This window comes from Melozone crissalis, unplaced genomic scaffold (assembly GCF_028551555.1).
Source record: "Melozone crissalis strain CALT ecotype California unplaced genomic scaffold, PUWL_Pcris_2 ptg000027l_1, whole genome shotgun sequence".
Lineage (NCBI taxonomy): Eukaryota > Metazoa > Chordata > Aves > Passeriformes > Passerellidae > Melozone > Melozone crissalis.
Genome location: NW_026535805.1, coordinates 389,442 through 402,106, shown reverse-complemented (window position 1 = coordinate 402,106; position 12,665 = coordinate 389,442). Strand labels below are relative to the sequence as shown.

Sequence of the window (12,665 nt, the reverse complement as noted above, 5' to 3'; positions counted from 1 at the left end):
GTTAGGAATGTCTGAAAAAGCCAGTGCTCACTGAAAACTGGATGTATCAGAAGGTTTTTATGTTACTATAATCCCTCTTTTTTGAACAGCTTTTTCTTCTCTGTTATAAGCGAGAATTCCTTGACTTTGTGGGGGGTTACCTACACCCGTCATCAGGGACTGATGGAGACAAGGAATGCTGGAATAGACAAGCTGTAATCCAGGGCTTAGCTGAAGACTGAGGAAATCAAGCTATACCACATAAGGAAGGAAAAAGAACAAGGTCCCATTCCCAATGGAGAGCTACAAGGAAAAAAAAAAAGAGGGGCAAGGAAAACCAGCAGATGATCTTAGCACTGTAATTTCACAAATCATCTTACAAGACCAGGAAGGCATGGAGGAGTGTTGGTTTCTGTTATGTTCAGTTCCCAAGTGCCTGCCTACACTGATTGGTGAAAGTGCCACCCTTTAAATACTGGGTTTTATCTCTGGAAATGAACAAGTGAGTAGACTTCCTGCTGCACAGAGTCCGTAGCTACAGTTCCCTCCATTTGTGGAAGATGTTCTGTGAGTGCATCATGTGGCCAAATTTAATGAACATGTCCATAAAGTGCAGAGATGTTTCATTTCAAGGTAGGCAATGTGTTATTTTCCCTTCCAAGCAGCCTTGTCAGTTAAAGATGAATATCATAAAGTAACCCTCAGGAAGAATTTTCGTCTGCTTTCCCCCACCTAATCCACAGTATATTTAAAGCACTATAGGATAAAACACTACATGCATCTGGCAGTTAATATGGAACTCAGGGCAGAAATTATGGCTTCATGAACAAATTGGGATGTCTGGCTGATTCTGGAAATGCTAAGAAGTTTCTGAAAGGTACAGAGGTGATAGAGCAGGTGTGCAACAATGATTTACTGTGGAAGTCCTGTGCAACAAGCAACACCAAAAACATAAAAGAAACAAATTACATGTTATTCTGTTGCTTTCTTGAAAAACTATGAACAGTGGAGAAAGCCCAGCCCCAGAAATCAAAGAAGATTTCTGCAATACCATAAAGGAGCAGTCACTTAGGAATATAATGCTATTTATGTTCTTCAATGTCTTCAACTTGGAGCCTGTTCTCTAAGCCCTCCATCTCTCACAACAAGAGCTGCAAAAAGCCCATTTTGTTATGTATCCATTCTGTCTTGGGTTTGGACTGTTTTTCTTCATGTTTCACTTAGCAATATAGCTGCTGGACTTACAAAATTGGATGACTATTTAGCAGAATAACTTCTGCTAGACTTCTCTGTCTAGCATTTCATGTCTCTGTGCTCCTTTTGAATTCAATTCTTTTTCACACCTCTTCTCTTCAGCTGGGTAAGTTGAAGAGTAACAGATGAAGTTCAGCATTTTCCAACAGCACAAAAATCCAGATACTCCAGGTTAAAGTTTTCATCTTCCACACTCATACATGAATGCATATAATTTCTGCACTCCTGGTTGATGAATGAATCAATTGATCAATGAATCAATCTAACAGCAAAAATTAATGTCTCACCCAAGCTGCTGGGAGCTCTGTGCTTACCAATATTGAGAGTAAAGCTAAGAATCATTAGAAAGTCTGATGTGCAATAGGAGCTGCATGGTCTCTGGTGTGATCTTCTGTTTAAATAGAGCTACAAACCCTTCTTTCAGAATTCATTTGCCTTAACAAAGAGGAAAAAATTCACCAGGTATTTCAGTGCAGAAACAACATGACTTTTTCTAAAGAAAAAATATACTCTAACACCTTCATCACACTTGCTTTCCACAACAGGCAGCCCCAGGGTAAGACACTGTCAGCCTATTTAGTCCTTTGGGTATCAGGCTAGAGGTGTTACTGACATAAAGGTGTTGCCCTAGTAAAGGTCCTTAGATATATGGTTGTCTGCCGCTATTTGAGCATTTACTGCTGGTTGTAGTTTCTGAGTCACACATTTTGCTGTAGGCAGTGAAATACCACTGTAGTCAGAGCTATTAAAAACCAGGCTATCAATGTGTCTGTCGTAAGTTAACATTAACTCAGTTAACCTGGATGACCTCTTCGGCAGTTGAGCGCTATTTAATTTATTCTTCCTCCTGCCTGCCAGATGAGTGGTTGCAAACCTAAAACAGAATCCTGGTATCTACTTCACTTAATTGCTCAATACCACAGTATTTCAAGTATTTCATAACTTGCTTGTATTGCTGCCCTCTGCTCCCTCTACAGGACTTCTGTCTGTTGGAGATGTGCTGCATCAACATTATCATCCCCGAGGATACATGTCAGTCTGTCAAGTTGGAATTTATCTAAAGCCTTCTCAAAGTCAGCAGAGAAACACAGAGAGAAATCCATTTGTACCAATGTGTAACGTCTGAGGCTTAGGATTGCTTACTTCCTCCTGTCTCCTGAACATAACTGATAACAGGCTGACTGCTATCCCTTTTTCTCAGACTGTTGCTCTATGTTCCTTCAAGAATTTAAAAGAATTTTAAGTACCTAGTTTATCAGATAGATAGCTCAGTGTCAATCACTGTTCATAGCATTAGGAATTACTATGGAAGAATGTGGATCTGTGAAGCTTTCCTCCAAAGTGTCCTGCACATAGCTGGTAATAAAGTTTCAACTATTTGGTTTTTAACTACTACAAGGCTATGGCACTTCATCTCTAATACCACCCTCTTCTCTTATACCCTTTACTTTCTAGGTTCTAAGTCAGAACTATCAGCCCCTCTCTATGAGTGTCTATCCCCAGGCTTATAAGAAGAAAAATTTTAAAGCTCTGTTCTGCATTCTTACCTGTCTTTCCAGAGTATTTTTTTCCTCTGCAGCATATTTTGTTGGTTTGGATTTTCATCTGGCTAACCCTTTTTTATTCTCCAGAAATCTCCTGGTGCCCAAGTAAGGGGGGTTGGGTTCCCTTGCACTTCTGGCTTTGTAATAAAATTTTTTAATTCCTTCCTTCTCCTACATTTCTTCCACAGTTTCCATAATTTTCAGAATCCTGTCAGTACCTTTATGGCTGCTTAGCTTTGTATCTTTTCATTTACCCTCACAATGAGGTGGTTTTATATTCCAAAATTCAGAAATACCTTCAGGTTTTTTCTGCGTTTTTACTCTCTTCTGTTTAATGAATCTCCCCTTTGAAGTCTATTACTCATGTTTGTTGCATTTTAATTTCAAATCTACCTACAAATAATTGAAATTTTCTGTTTTACATTCTTTCAAATTTAACCTCCGCTAGAGAATCTGGTGGTCTCACAAAGAGAATGAAGCTTTGATATTGCAATATATTTGATTTCTTGCAAGACCAGCTTTTCTGTTCAGCTGGGATGATGCTGAAACAAGACATTCTAGGTAACAGGAACATGTCTATTGTTTGCAAATTGAATCAACTTGTTTTCCTTTTTACTCTTAAATACAAAGCTGGAAATTGCCAATGACACTATCCATACAACTGCTTAACTTTCAGGCACTGCAATCAAATTCTCCCAGCCCTGCCTCTCTTTATCTGCTACAGTACTTATAGCCCAGGTTTTGGGGGTTTTTTTCAGTTTGGTTTGGGGTTTTTTTTTGTTTTTTTTTTTTTTTTCCCCCTCAAAATACTGTGTAGTATCTTAATTCACTTAAAAGTACTATATCATAAAGATTTCCTGGTTTTAAATGTTTCATTTCTCAGAGTTCCATACAGGTATGTTTTCAAGTGTTTGTTCTCCTCTGATGTTTTTGAAAGCTGTTTGATTTATTTTACAATTAATATTTATACTCCATGTGGTATTCTTCACTCATTAATTCTGCACCCATATTTTGCAAACCAGATTTTACAGAAGGGAATCACTAACTTACACCAGTTTCTACAGATGGATAATTAACCCCAAACTAGTAATTAAAAAATCATATTAAAAAACCCAAAGCCCATTTTCCTTCAGTTTTCTTGGAAGTGTCTCTTGAGTTTGAGTACAGAAGAAGGTTTAAAAAGTTTCTGCATAATTGTGGAATTCCACTAGAAAAAAAGGAAATTAAGAAAGTTAAAGAATAAGAAAGTTCAGTGTGATGATTCATTTGATCCTCTAAATGACTGCAAAATTTTCTAGAACTGCTAAAATAACACAGTTTCCTTCACTGACCTCATCTGATATTGCTCAACCATTTCAACTGAAGCCGCCCAAATTATTCAGCTTGAGGCTGACACTCAAAAGTCAATCCAAATGTTTTAAATCTGGCAAAGGTACCAGCATTTAAGAAGAGGATCTCATACCAGTAAGCACTTGGCAACCTGAGCTAGAGGCATCCTTTTTTGCCAGTCATAACCACTGCCTTGGCCAGCTGCAAGCGGCTGTTTCTGAGCAGTGGCTGCTCAGCTCTGCACTGTTGGCTGCACTTCAGTGCCAGGTGACACAGCCTCTATGCTCTGCTCTGACTAGAGCAGCACTGATTACACTTATCAGAAAAAAAAACTTCCTTCACTAACAGCAAAAATTAATGTCTCACCCAAGCTGCTGGGAGCTCTGTGCTTACCAATATTGAGAGTAAAGCTAAGAATCATTAGAAAGTCTGATGTGCAATAGGAGCTGCATGGTCTCTGGTGTGATCTTCTGTTTAAATAGAGCTACAAACCCTTCTTTCAGAATTCATTTGCCTTAACAAAGAGGAAAAAAATTCACCAGATTGATGCATAGTATTTTTGTGACTACACACAAATTTAGGAAATCCCTTCTGTGGAGGCTTCAACAAGAACATACATCTAAATGAGGAAGCTGTAAGCAGCACTGTTTATAGGAAAATAAAAGTTCTCAAAAGGTTTGCCGTACCTTCCTAGCAGTCATCTGTTTTTAATCATTACCATATTAAAATACTGAGCAGGAAATATCATTACAATACCTTTTAAATTGAACATGGAAAGAAAGAAATGGAATGAATTTGTTATTTGCAGATTTCCTCTGTGAAAAATACTGCTTGGCCAGATTACACTGCACACATAAAAGGAACGCTGAAAAATTAGCTTGACACTGGAATGCAAGGTGGAGAATAAAAAAATATGCAGGAAAGGAATTTTGTCCAGTAATTAAGAGTAGTGGATTGTAACAAGATTCCTGGAGACTGGCACTCCTTGCATAAATCTCTTGAACAAGCACTTTCAAACAAGGGGATCTCGAGTTGATTTACCCTGTCTGGATTCATTTTGGATCACTGCACACCTGCTGAAGCAGCCCTACAGCAGAGTTCACAAGGGGAGCTGTCAGGAATGATCTTTCAGTGCTGCCGGAAGCTCTCTTCTCCCCCAAAGCTGAGCAGAACCAGCTCTTACAAGTGTTGTGCTCCCAATTTGGTCTCCTGTGGTTCACTGAATGAATGCACTGACGGGATGCCCACATGAAACCACCATGGGAAGTTTTGGCATTTAAAGAGCGCAGGAAGAAAATGATTCGAAGGGAGGCTGAATTGAAATCAGAACTCAGGAGGCCTTCCCAATGGCCTTGGCACACACTGATCGCCCCATCACAGATCATCGTATTTGATAGGGGATTATAATTTTTGACACATAACTTAAAATATAGAACTGTCAGGGGCAGGAGTTCCTACCTCATGTTTTAAATTATCAAGAAAAAGAGCCTCTCTATGATTTCATCATACAAGCAAGAAACAATGAGCACATGAGTTTTCTTGGGTATTTTGATAGCAGCTGGGATGCTCACCTGTGTTAAGTAAGACACAATTTTTCCAGCTTCACATACTTGAGTTTCATGCTCTTATCTTTCTAACTGAAGAACTGTAATTTTTCTCAAATCAGTTACATTGTTTGGATTAAGCCTAACAGGGCCCTTCTGATTTTTTAATGTGTTTTCCATGCTATAAACAACAACAAACAAACCTTCCAAAAATGGCTTACATACAGCTGATTGAGGATTAATCTTTCATGGTAAGCTAAATAAACAACAAAAAAAAATCATCTTGTTTTGTCATTCCAAAATTGCAAAAGCATTTTTGAATTTTAGAACTTGAATTGTCAGCTAAAAATAAGGATAATTAAATTATTTTGTGCAGTTTGTCACTTTGTTGATGCTTTTGGCAAATTTTTGCACTTCCAGAATACTTAGCATTTAGTTCAATGACATAAGCATCACATATGAATTCCTATAAGTGCTTTTAGCTAATTTCTACATATAGAGAGCTTCCTTACAGGCTTGAAATAGAACAAAAATGTGGTTTTTTTAAGGGAATGAAATGCAGAGGATGTATTTGGACTCTCAAGACTTCCTAGGATGTTTCATTCACAATGTGAAGATGGAGGAGGGTAGTTTACGCAGTTTTGGCAATGTATGGAACAATCCATCCAGTACCACTGTTTTAGATGTCTGGATTGCAAAGATAAACACACTACAACACCCTCCATCCCAGCTCTAGTCACAGAGCCTTTTGGCTCAGTAGGATCCAGCTGCTTCACAATGAATGGTTTTTATGCTCCTCATCAATAAACTAGCTCAGTTGTTTTTCAGTTGTCAATTCTTCTTTAAGGTAGGGGAGACAGCGAATACCCAAGTGTGTAGCACCATGTGGCGCTGAGTAATGACTGCAGCTGGCACAGCCCAAACCAAGGATTTCTGTGGCGTATATTTTAGCTGATCATGGAAATCTATCCATATGTGTAGGAGCTCTGACCATCTGCACAGGAAGGTGAGTTATGTAACTTCCTCAGTGTTTTAATCAGAAAGGCAGCAGAGAGTTTTCATTTTAAAGGCAAAGCAATCATTAGGAGCTTTCCCTCTTGCATTGGGACACTGTGAGAGCAAACACTACTTGGGAACACCATGGGTTGAGGGTGCAGTGAAGCACAGCAGGAACACATCAGAACCCACACAGGCTCTGCACACCCAGTGGGAATATCACTGAGAATGGAACCGTGGCTACAGCCCTGAGTTAAAACCACAGAGAGCATGCAGGTCTTGCAAACCAGAAAGAGAAACAAACAGTAAGGCATTTACCTTCCACATCAAGGCACCTAGGTGGGCTATCTGACCAGATAAGGTTATACATGCACTCAAGGATCTCTGCCCCTTCTAGTTTATATCCAGGAAAGCACTGATAATACACCACTGTTCCTACGGGGAAGGAGGCCCCGAACTCAGAAATGTTAATGTAACTATGAGGAAGAACCAACGGCCTCAGGCAACCTGCAAATTAAGAAGAGGGAGGTTTCTTTTATTATCAAGTGCTTATCTCAGTCATCTTCACACATCTCAGTTACTGTTTCTAAATTGAGGAGTGTGATTTTTCATCCTCTCCACTATGAATGGCATGTCTGCATGATCTCTCTCAGATAGATCTGCCTCATTATCCTGTTTCAAACCCTTTTGTTGTTTAGCCCACATGCTTTGCTAGCGTGGGCTTCACTCCCAACAAATCCAGGAAAGGTTTTCCGAAACCGACAGTATTGTGTTTAACAAACATTTACCATTTCAGCAGATGGCAATCTCTTTTTGAGGTAGAATCTTTAATAAATAAAGATTTTCATTTATATAAATGGTGAGTTTTATTCCTCCTCCTAAAAAATGACAGGTATGTAAACCCTCTTACATATTAAAACTGCTTCTGTGACAAAGTGTACACAACTGTAAAAGATTTGCAGGCAGAATTCATGACTTTGAAATTCTAGTCATGAATTGAGAAAGTCTAAAGGGACATGACTTCCTAGGAGCAGTCCCATGATAAATACTGAGCGAGGTCTTAGACTAGGTTATCAAAAATTTAAGGTATCTGTTATCATCATAATTTGTAAATGTAGTCAGAATCAGATAATATGTTCCAGTGCTACTTCTGGAATTACTCCTGAGGGATTTGTACCATGGCTGGTACTGAGCAGCGACAGTTAAATGGTCACCAACCAAAATTTGGGGCAACAAAGAGCAGTGAATTTAACAGATAGCATGTCTTTATAACATGTCATTCCTCATGACCCTAGAAATGACCCTCTGGGTAATGCCTGACAATGTTTGATTTTTTAATTTGCAATAATGTGGAGAAAAGATAACTAGTAATCATGGAATGACAAATAATATTTTAGAATTATGTGACTAATGGAAGCTGCATTATGGCTGTCCATAAATGGGTATCTTGCCACTACTAGGAATTTGTGAAGGACGTTCATAGGACTTCCATAATTTTCAGCTAGAGGAGGAAACAAAAATCAGTCTGAGAACTGCTTGTAAGGTACTGGAATTTAAAACAAAAAGCCTAAGCAGCATTTCAAGCAGCCATTTCCTTGCAACAGTCTTTTAAGGGAGAGGAACAAAACCAAAAGAAAATAAAAGAAAAAGCTTGAAAGCTTTTTGCAGCATGCTGTACCACCAGAGCAACAATTTCAATAGCTGTTGAAGCAGCTGGTTATGTCCCTCTCAAATAAAGCTTCAAGCATCCTATCTGCTGGCTGCTACTTCTACCCTGATCAAGAATGCCCCACATACACCACACTCATTCCTGCAAACTGAGCAGCACATTGAGCAGGACAACATAAGCAGCCCCCAGTGGGACAGAAAGAGCACAGACTGCCCAAACAAGATCAAGCTTACTCTTCTTTGTACTGTATCAAGGAAAATTTGGTCCTGCTGGCTCAGAATTTTAATGCTCATTATGTTCCTGGTCATGCAGGACAGAGATTTATTTGAATTTGTATGACAGCCAAGCATTTGTGAAAATTCCTAGGTCTTCAAACACTGCTTGAAAAACTCCATTTTGACATTATTTTGCTAAGTAACATCATCCAGACCAGTAATTAATATCATTATCTCATAGCAAAAATAGAGGTTAGATTCTTATATACTCCACAATCCTTCCCCACTCCTCTGGCAAGGAAAAACGGCATCTTACTGTCAAAAGACTCCCCTGCCTTCTGTAATGAAAGGGCCATAGAAATGTAACTGACAGTCTACCTAGAGGAAGAAGACAAGTGACTTTGATCTTACCAGTGCCTGACATGTCAAAAAGAAAATTCTGGAATTCTGCAGTAACTTTATGGAATTTGGCAAAATATGGCAGGGTCTTGAATCTGAATTGCCTATTCTCTGCCTACCCGGTAATCACAGCAGATGGGTCTTGTGAAATTGATTTCTTAACTTTTATTAGCACCGCTTTTATTTTGAAAAGCAGTTAATATTGACTATTAAGTAGGAGTAATTGATTGTGTTTCACAGTATAAACACAGCAACAGAAGTAACAAGACAAGGGGTATTTGGGGTACTGCTATTAACTCAGTAAATATTACCTGTCAAAAAGTTTGCCCCTGGATCTTTGGCAAATACAGCATCTGCAAATCAATCTGTTAAGCATTCATCTCCCCCTGCTGCAAAAATTTTAATCTACTTAAGTTAGATGTGAGGTGCACCCCCACAGAAAGGGGCTGTACACTTCATACTGCCACACGTGATGCTATCGCTGATAAGACACACCAAAACTGGCGCCTGCTTTGCTATGGTTTTGCAAAATCTCCCCTGTGTGGATCTAAAATGGTGACCTAGCCTGGTAATATGTTTAAGTTTCTGCCCCAATGGAGGGCAGGATCTTGGGCGACAGTCTGATGTGCTACTGCTCCTGAGAAATGTCCCAGCTCACCTGCCTGCCTGCTCTGACTCTGCAAATTGGTGTGACAGTAAAATTAAGTGCCTACAGAGAAGTGTTAGCTCTATGAGAGGACAGATGGCTTTGAAGAAAGTTGGGACTAACCCATTCTGCTCCTCAGTTAAAATCTCTTGCTGCTGTTCAGTGGGCCAAGCTTGTTACCAAGACGTGACTTGCTTAAAACAGAATCAGTGGTACTCAGATATGCTTATTAGAAATATGAAGGGAAAGGGAGCCCAGAGTTACTGAATTTCCATTCACTAAAGCTGGCTTACCCCCAGCCATTTCTCACAGTCTAAGCTGAGCTGGGATCCCATGCTGTTGATATTTCTTGTTCTATGGCTAATGGCTTTTCTGGCCAAAATCATCCCTGTGCACACGCTGAATTTTCAGTCAATACGTAAAGGTTTAATGGACTGTGAATCTAATCAACAGCTCTGCTGAAAACTCTGACAGGAGAACAGGTACCAGTTTCTCTCCTCTACCTTCGCCTTCTACACAAGGTAAAGGAACATAAAGTGCAGTTAGAAGCTTAAATATTTACACAAATTAATTGGTGAAAAAATGCAAGACACCCATCAGAACTTCTGACTGATTATCTTGATTGTTTTTTACTTTTTGATGCAGTGTATCTGTGTCAGATTTGAGATTTGCAAACAAAAAAGCAGTATTTAAAGTAGTATTATAAGCATGGGAATGGTCAGGGAGCGATATCTTTCCTGCAGAGAGCAAAGGGGAAGAGAAATCAAAAAATCTTAGCATCAGTACTACTCAAACACTGCACTGTGGAACTTATCAGATCACTTAAATTCTTACAACTGTAGGAAAAAATATTGGCAAACTATGACAAGATGTATGAGCTATAAAATGGGATGTGCTGGAGTACTAAACCTTGACATATGGGTAGATTATCCCATGTTCCATCATCTTGGCATATGGAAACCATGTTGTCTAAGTCAGGGTAACGGATCTGGAATCCTTCATGACAGCTGATTATTAACTTATCGCCAGTCCTGTATGTCTTGTTATGAACCTCTGCATCTTCAACATGTGGAACAAGGCAATCTGTGACTTCACGAGAAAAAGAATTAGTAACTTAATTAAAAAACACAGCTAGCTGTTTAGTAATCAAGCTCTTAAAAAGAAGTAAGCATTTAATATAAGTGCTCTGCTTAAACGGTTTGGAAAATACATGCATTTCAGTAAAAGTGCCTTTTCCCTAGTAAACCATCACTTTACCAAGTCTATAGCACGGTAGGAGAAGCTGAGGTGCTACAATAATGGATCGTTCCCCCAGCCTTTTAAAAACTAACAAAATTAGGAGCCTTTAGGAAGGCTGTGGTTTATTTTGGTCCTCCATTCATCATGTGTGCAATTACACCCCAAAGTCTGACTATCCCAAGGTTCCATGCAAAGGCAGACTCTGACAGCACTAAGGACAGGACAAAAGAAAAGATAAAATACAGATATGGCATGAGGAACAGAAAAGCTGCAGTTTTAGCAGACAGATGAAAATCGGGTACATTTACAAGGGTTTATCCAGCTCCATTCCAGAGTTTATTATGAGAACGCCTTCACTTTAATTTCCTTGATTATGTTTTAAACCAGATGGTTTTGTGTGGCTGCATTCATATGCCTTTAGAGGACATGATTTTTAGGGTCCTAAGCAGCATCTTGAGTGCTTGTAGAATACTCTCAAGAAGGGACTGCAAACCTGAAGTGATATACAGGGATGGGCCCTAGTACCTGTCTGTGACACATGCATCAGACAGTCACAGATTTCACTCTAGGTACTAGTGCCAAAGACATCAAAATACAGAATGAAACTCAGAACACTTAAAGATGTACAAAGTGGAAAGGGGAAGCAGGGGGAAAATCCCCTAGTAATACCGAATAATTGAGAAAAAAGACAAGAGGGTCTGAGGGAATAATCTGGGTGACTCAAAGTTCATCCTCATCACAAAGGCAAAGTGAGATGAAACGAGATGAAACAGAAGACAGGGAAAGATTAAATATTGGGAGTAGATTTTTGTCTGCCAGCAGTCAATCCATGACAGAGATGGTAATAAAAGTTTCCAGGCATCAAAACCCAAGAAGTATATCAAACACAAGAAAGACAGAAAAATGTTATAAGCCTGTGTTACTCTGTTTTATTCCCCCAACACCTCTACCATGAGAGACAATTATATTAATTTAGGAATACTGTATTTATTAAGGAAAAAAAACCCCTTGAGACTTGCACAGAAGAGAAAGTTTCTGCCATTTTCATGGGTAATTCTTGCTAAAGAGGAAGAAGCAAAGCTAAATCTGTATTTAGTACCTAATTGTTAGTATGCACTAAGCAAAGTGATAGTGACAGCTTGTTTGTTTCAAAGCACAAGTAGAAGGAAGATAAACTGTCATTTAGCAGAGGACTCACAAACTACTAAGAGCAAATGTATTTCATAATGTTTTTATTTAGTTAGGCAAACTGAGATTCCATCACTATATTTTACTAACCTGAAGGAGGACAGTGTTCCTCCTACAGTTAAAACATACTTTGTACCTTCACATCACAAGGATGTTTCTAAAATTCATTGTACTTAGCTAATTTTTTGGTATGGGGCCTGAGCACATTATTAGTTAACAATTCTTCCACTTCTCTTATTACTTTTTAGCTTCTTGGCAGTTGCTGTAGGTGCCTCCTGCTGCTGGTAGCAGGAAGGGCTGGCAGCCTGCCAGGCAGGGTGAGAAACTGCAGCAAGAAGTTTTCTTAGAATTTATTTATTTATAAATGCACAAGTCTGGGAGGATCCATGCCCTAACTAGAGGTTGTAAAATACACTGGCGAGGGTGCACACATTACTTTCAAAGACAGAACAGTTTTCTCTCTCACTATAAAGTTAATCAGCAGAGAAGACAGCAGAGGATGCCTTAGAAGAAATGCCTTGCGCTAAGCCATAAATGCTGTCATGAAGAGGCTGTCCTGGGCACCCCACAAGGATGGGATGAAATAGATGGAGTACCTGCTTGGCAGCCACGCAGTAGGAGACTGGAGATGGATGCCAGAAGATAACGTCAGTGAACAGCTCC

General features: G+C 39.3%; 1 protein-coding gene across 4 annotated transcripts in view; it reads right to left on the bottom strand.

Annotated features, from left to right (window-relative positions):
• The window catches only part of SUSD4 (sushi domain containing 4), a 73,206-nt gene that overhangs the window by 11,217 nt on the left and 49,324 nt on the right, over positions 1-12,665 (bottom strand). For all 4 annotated transcript variants that reach the window (XM_054280268.1, XM_054280267.1, XM_054280270.1 and 1 more), the window contains exons 4-5: positions 10,485-10,664; positions 6,965-7,153 (exon numbers count right to left, since the gene is read on the bottom strand). In XM_054280268.1, the coding sequence (XP_054136243.1) occupies positions 6,965-7,153; positions 10,485-10,664 (369 nt within the window). The remainder of the gene's footprint in view (positions 1-6,964; positions 7,154-10,484; positions 10,665-12,665) is intronic.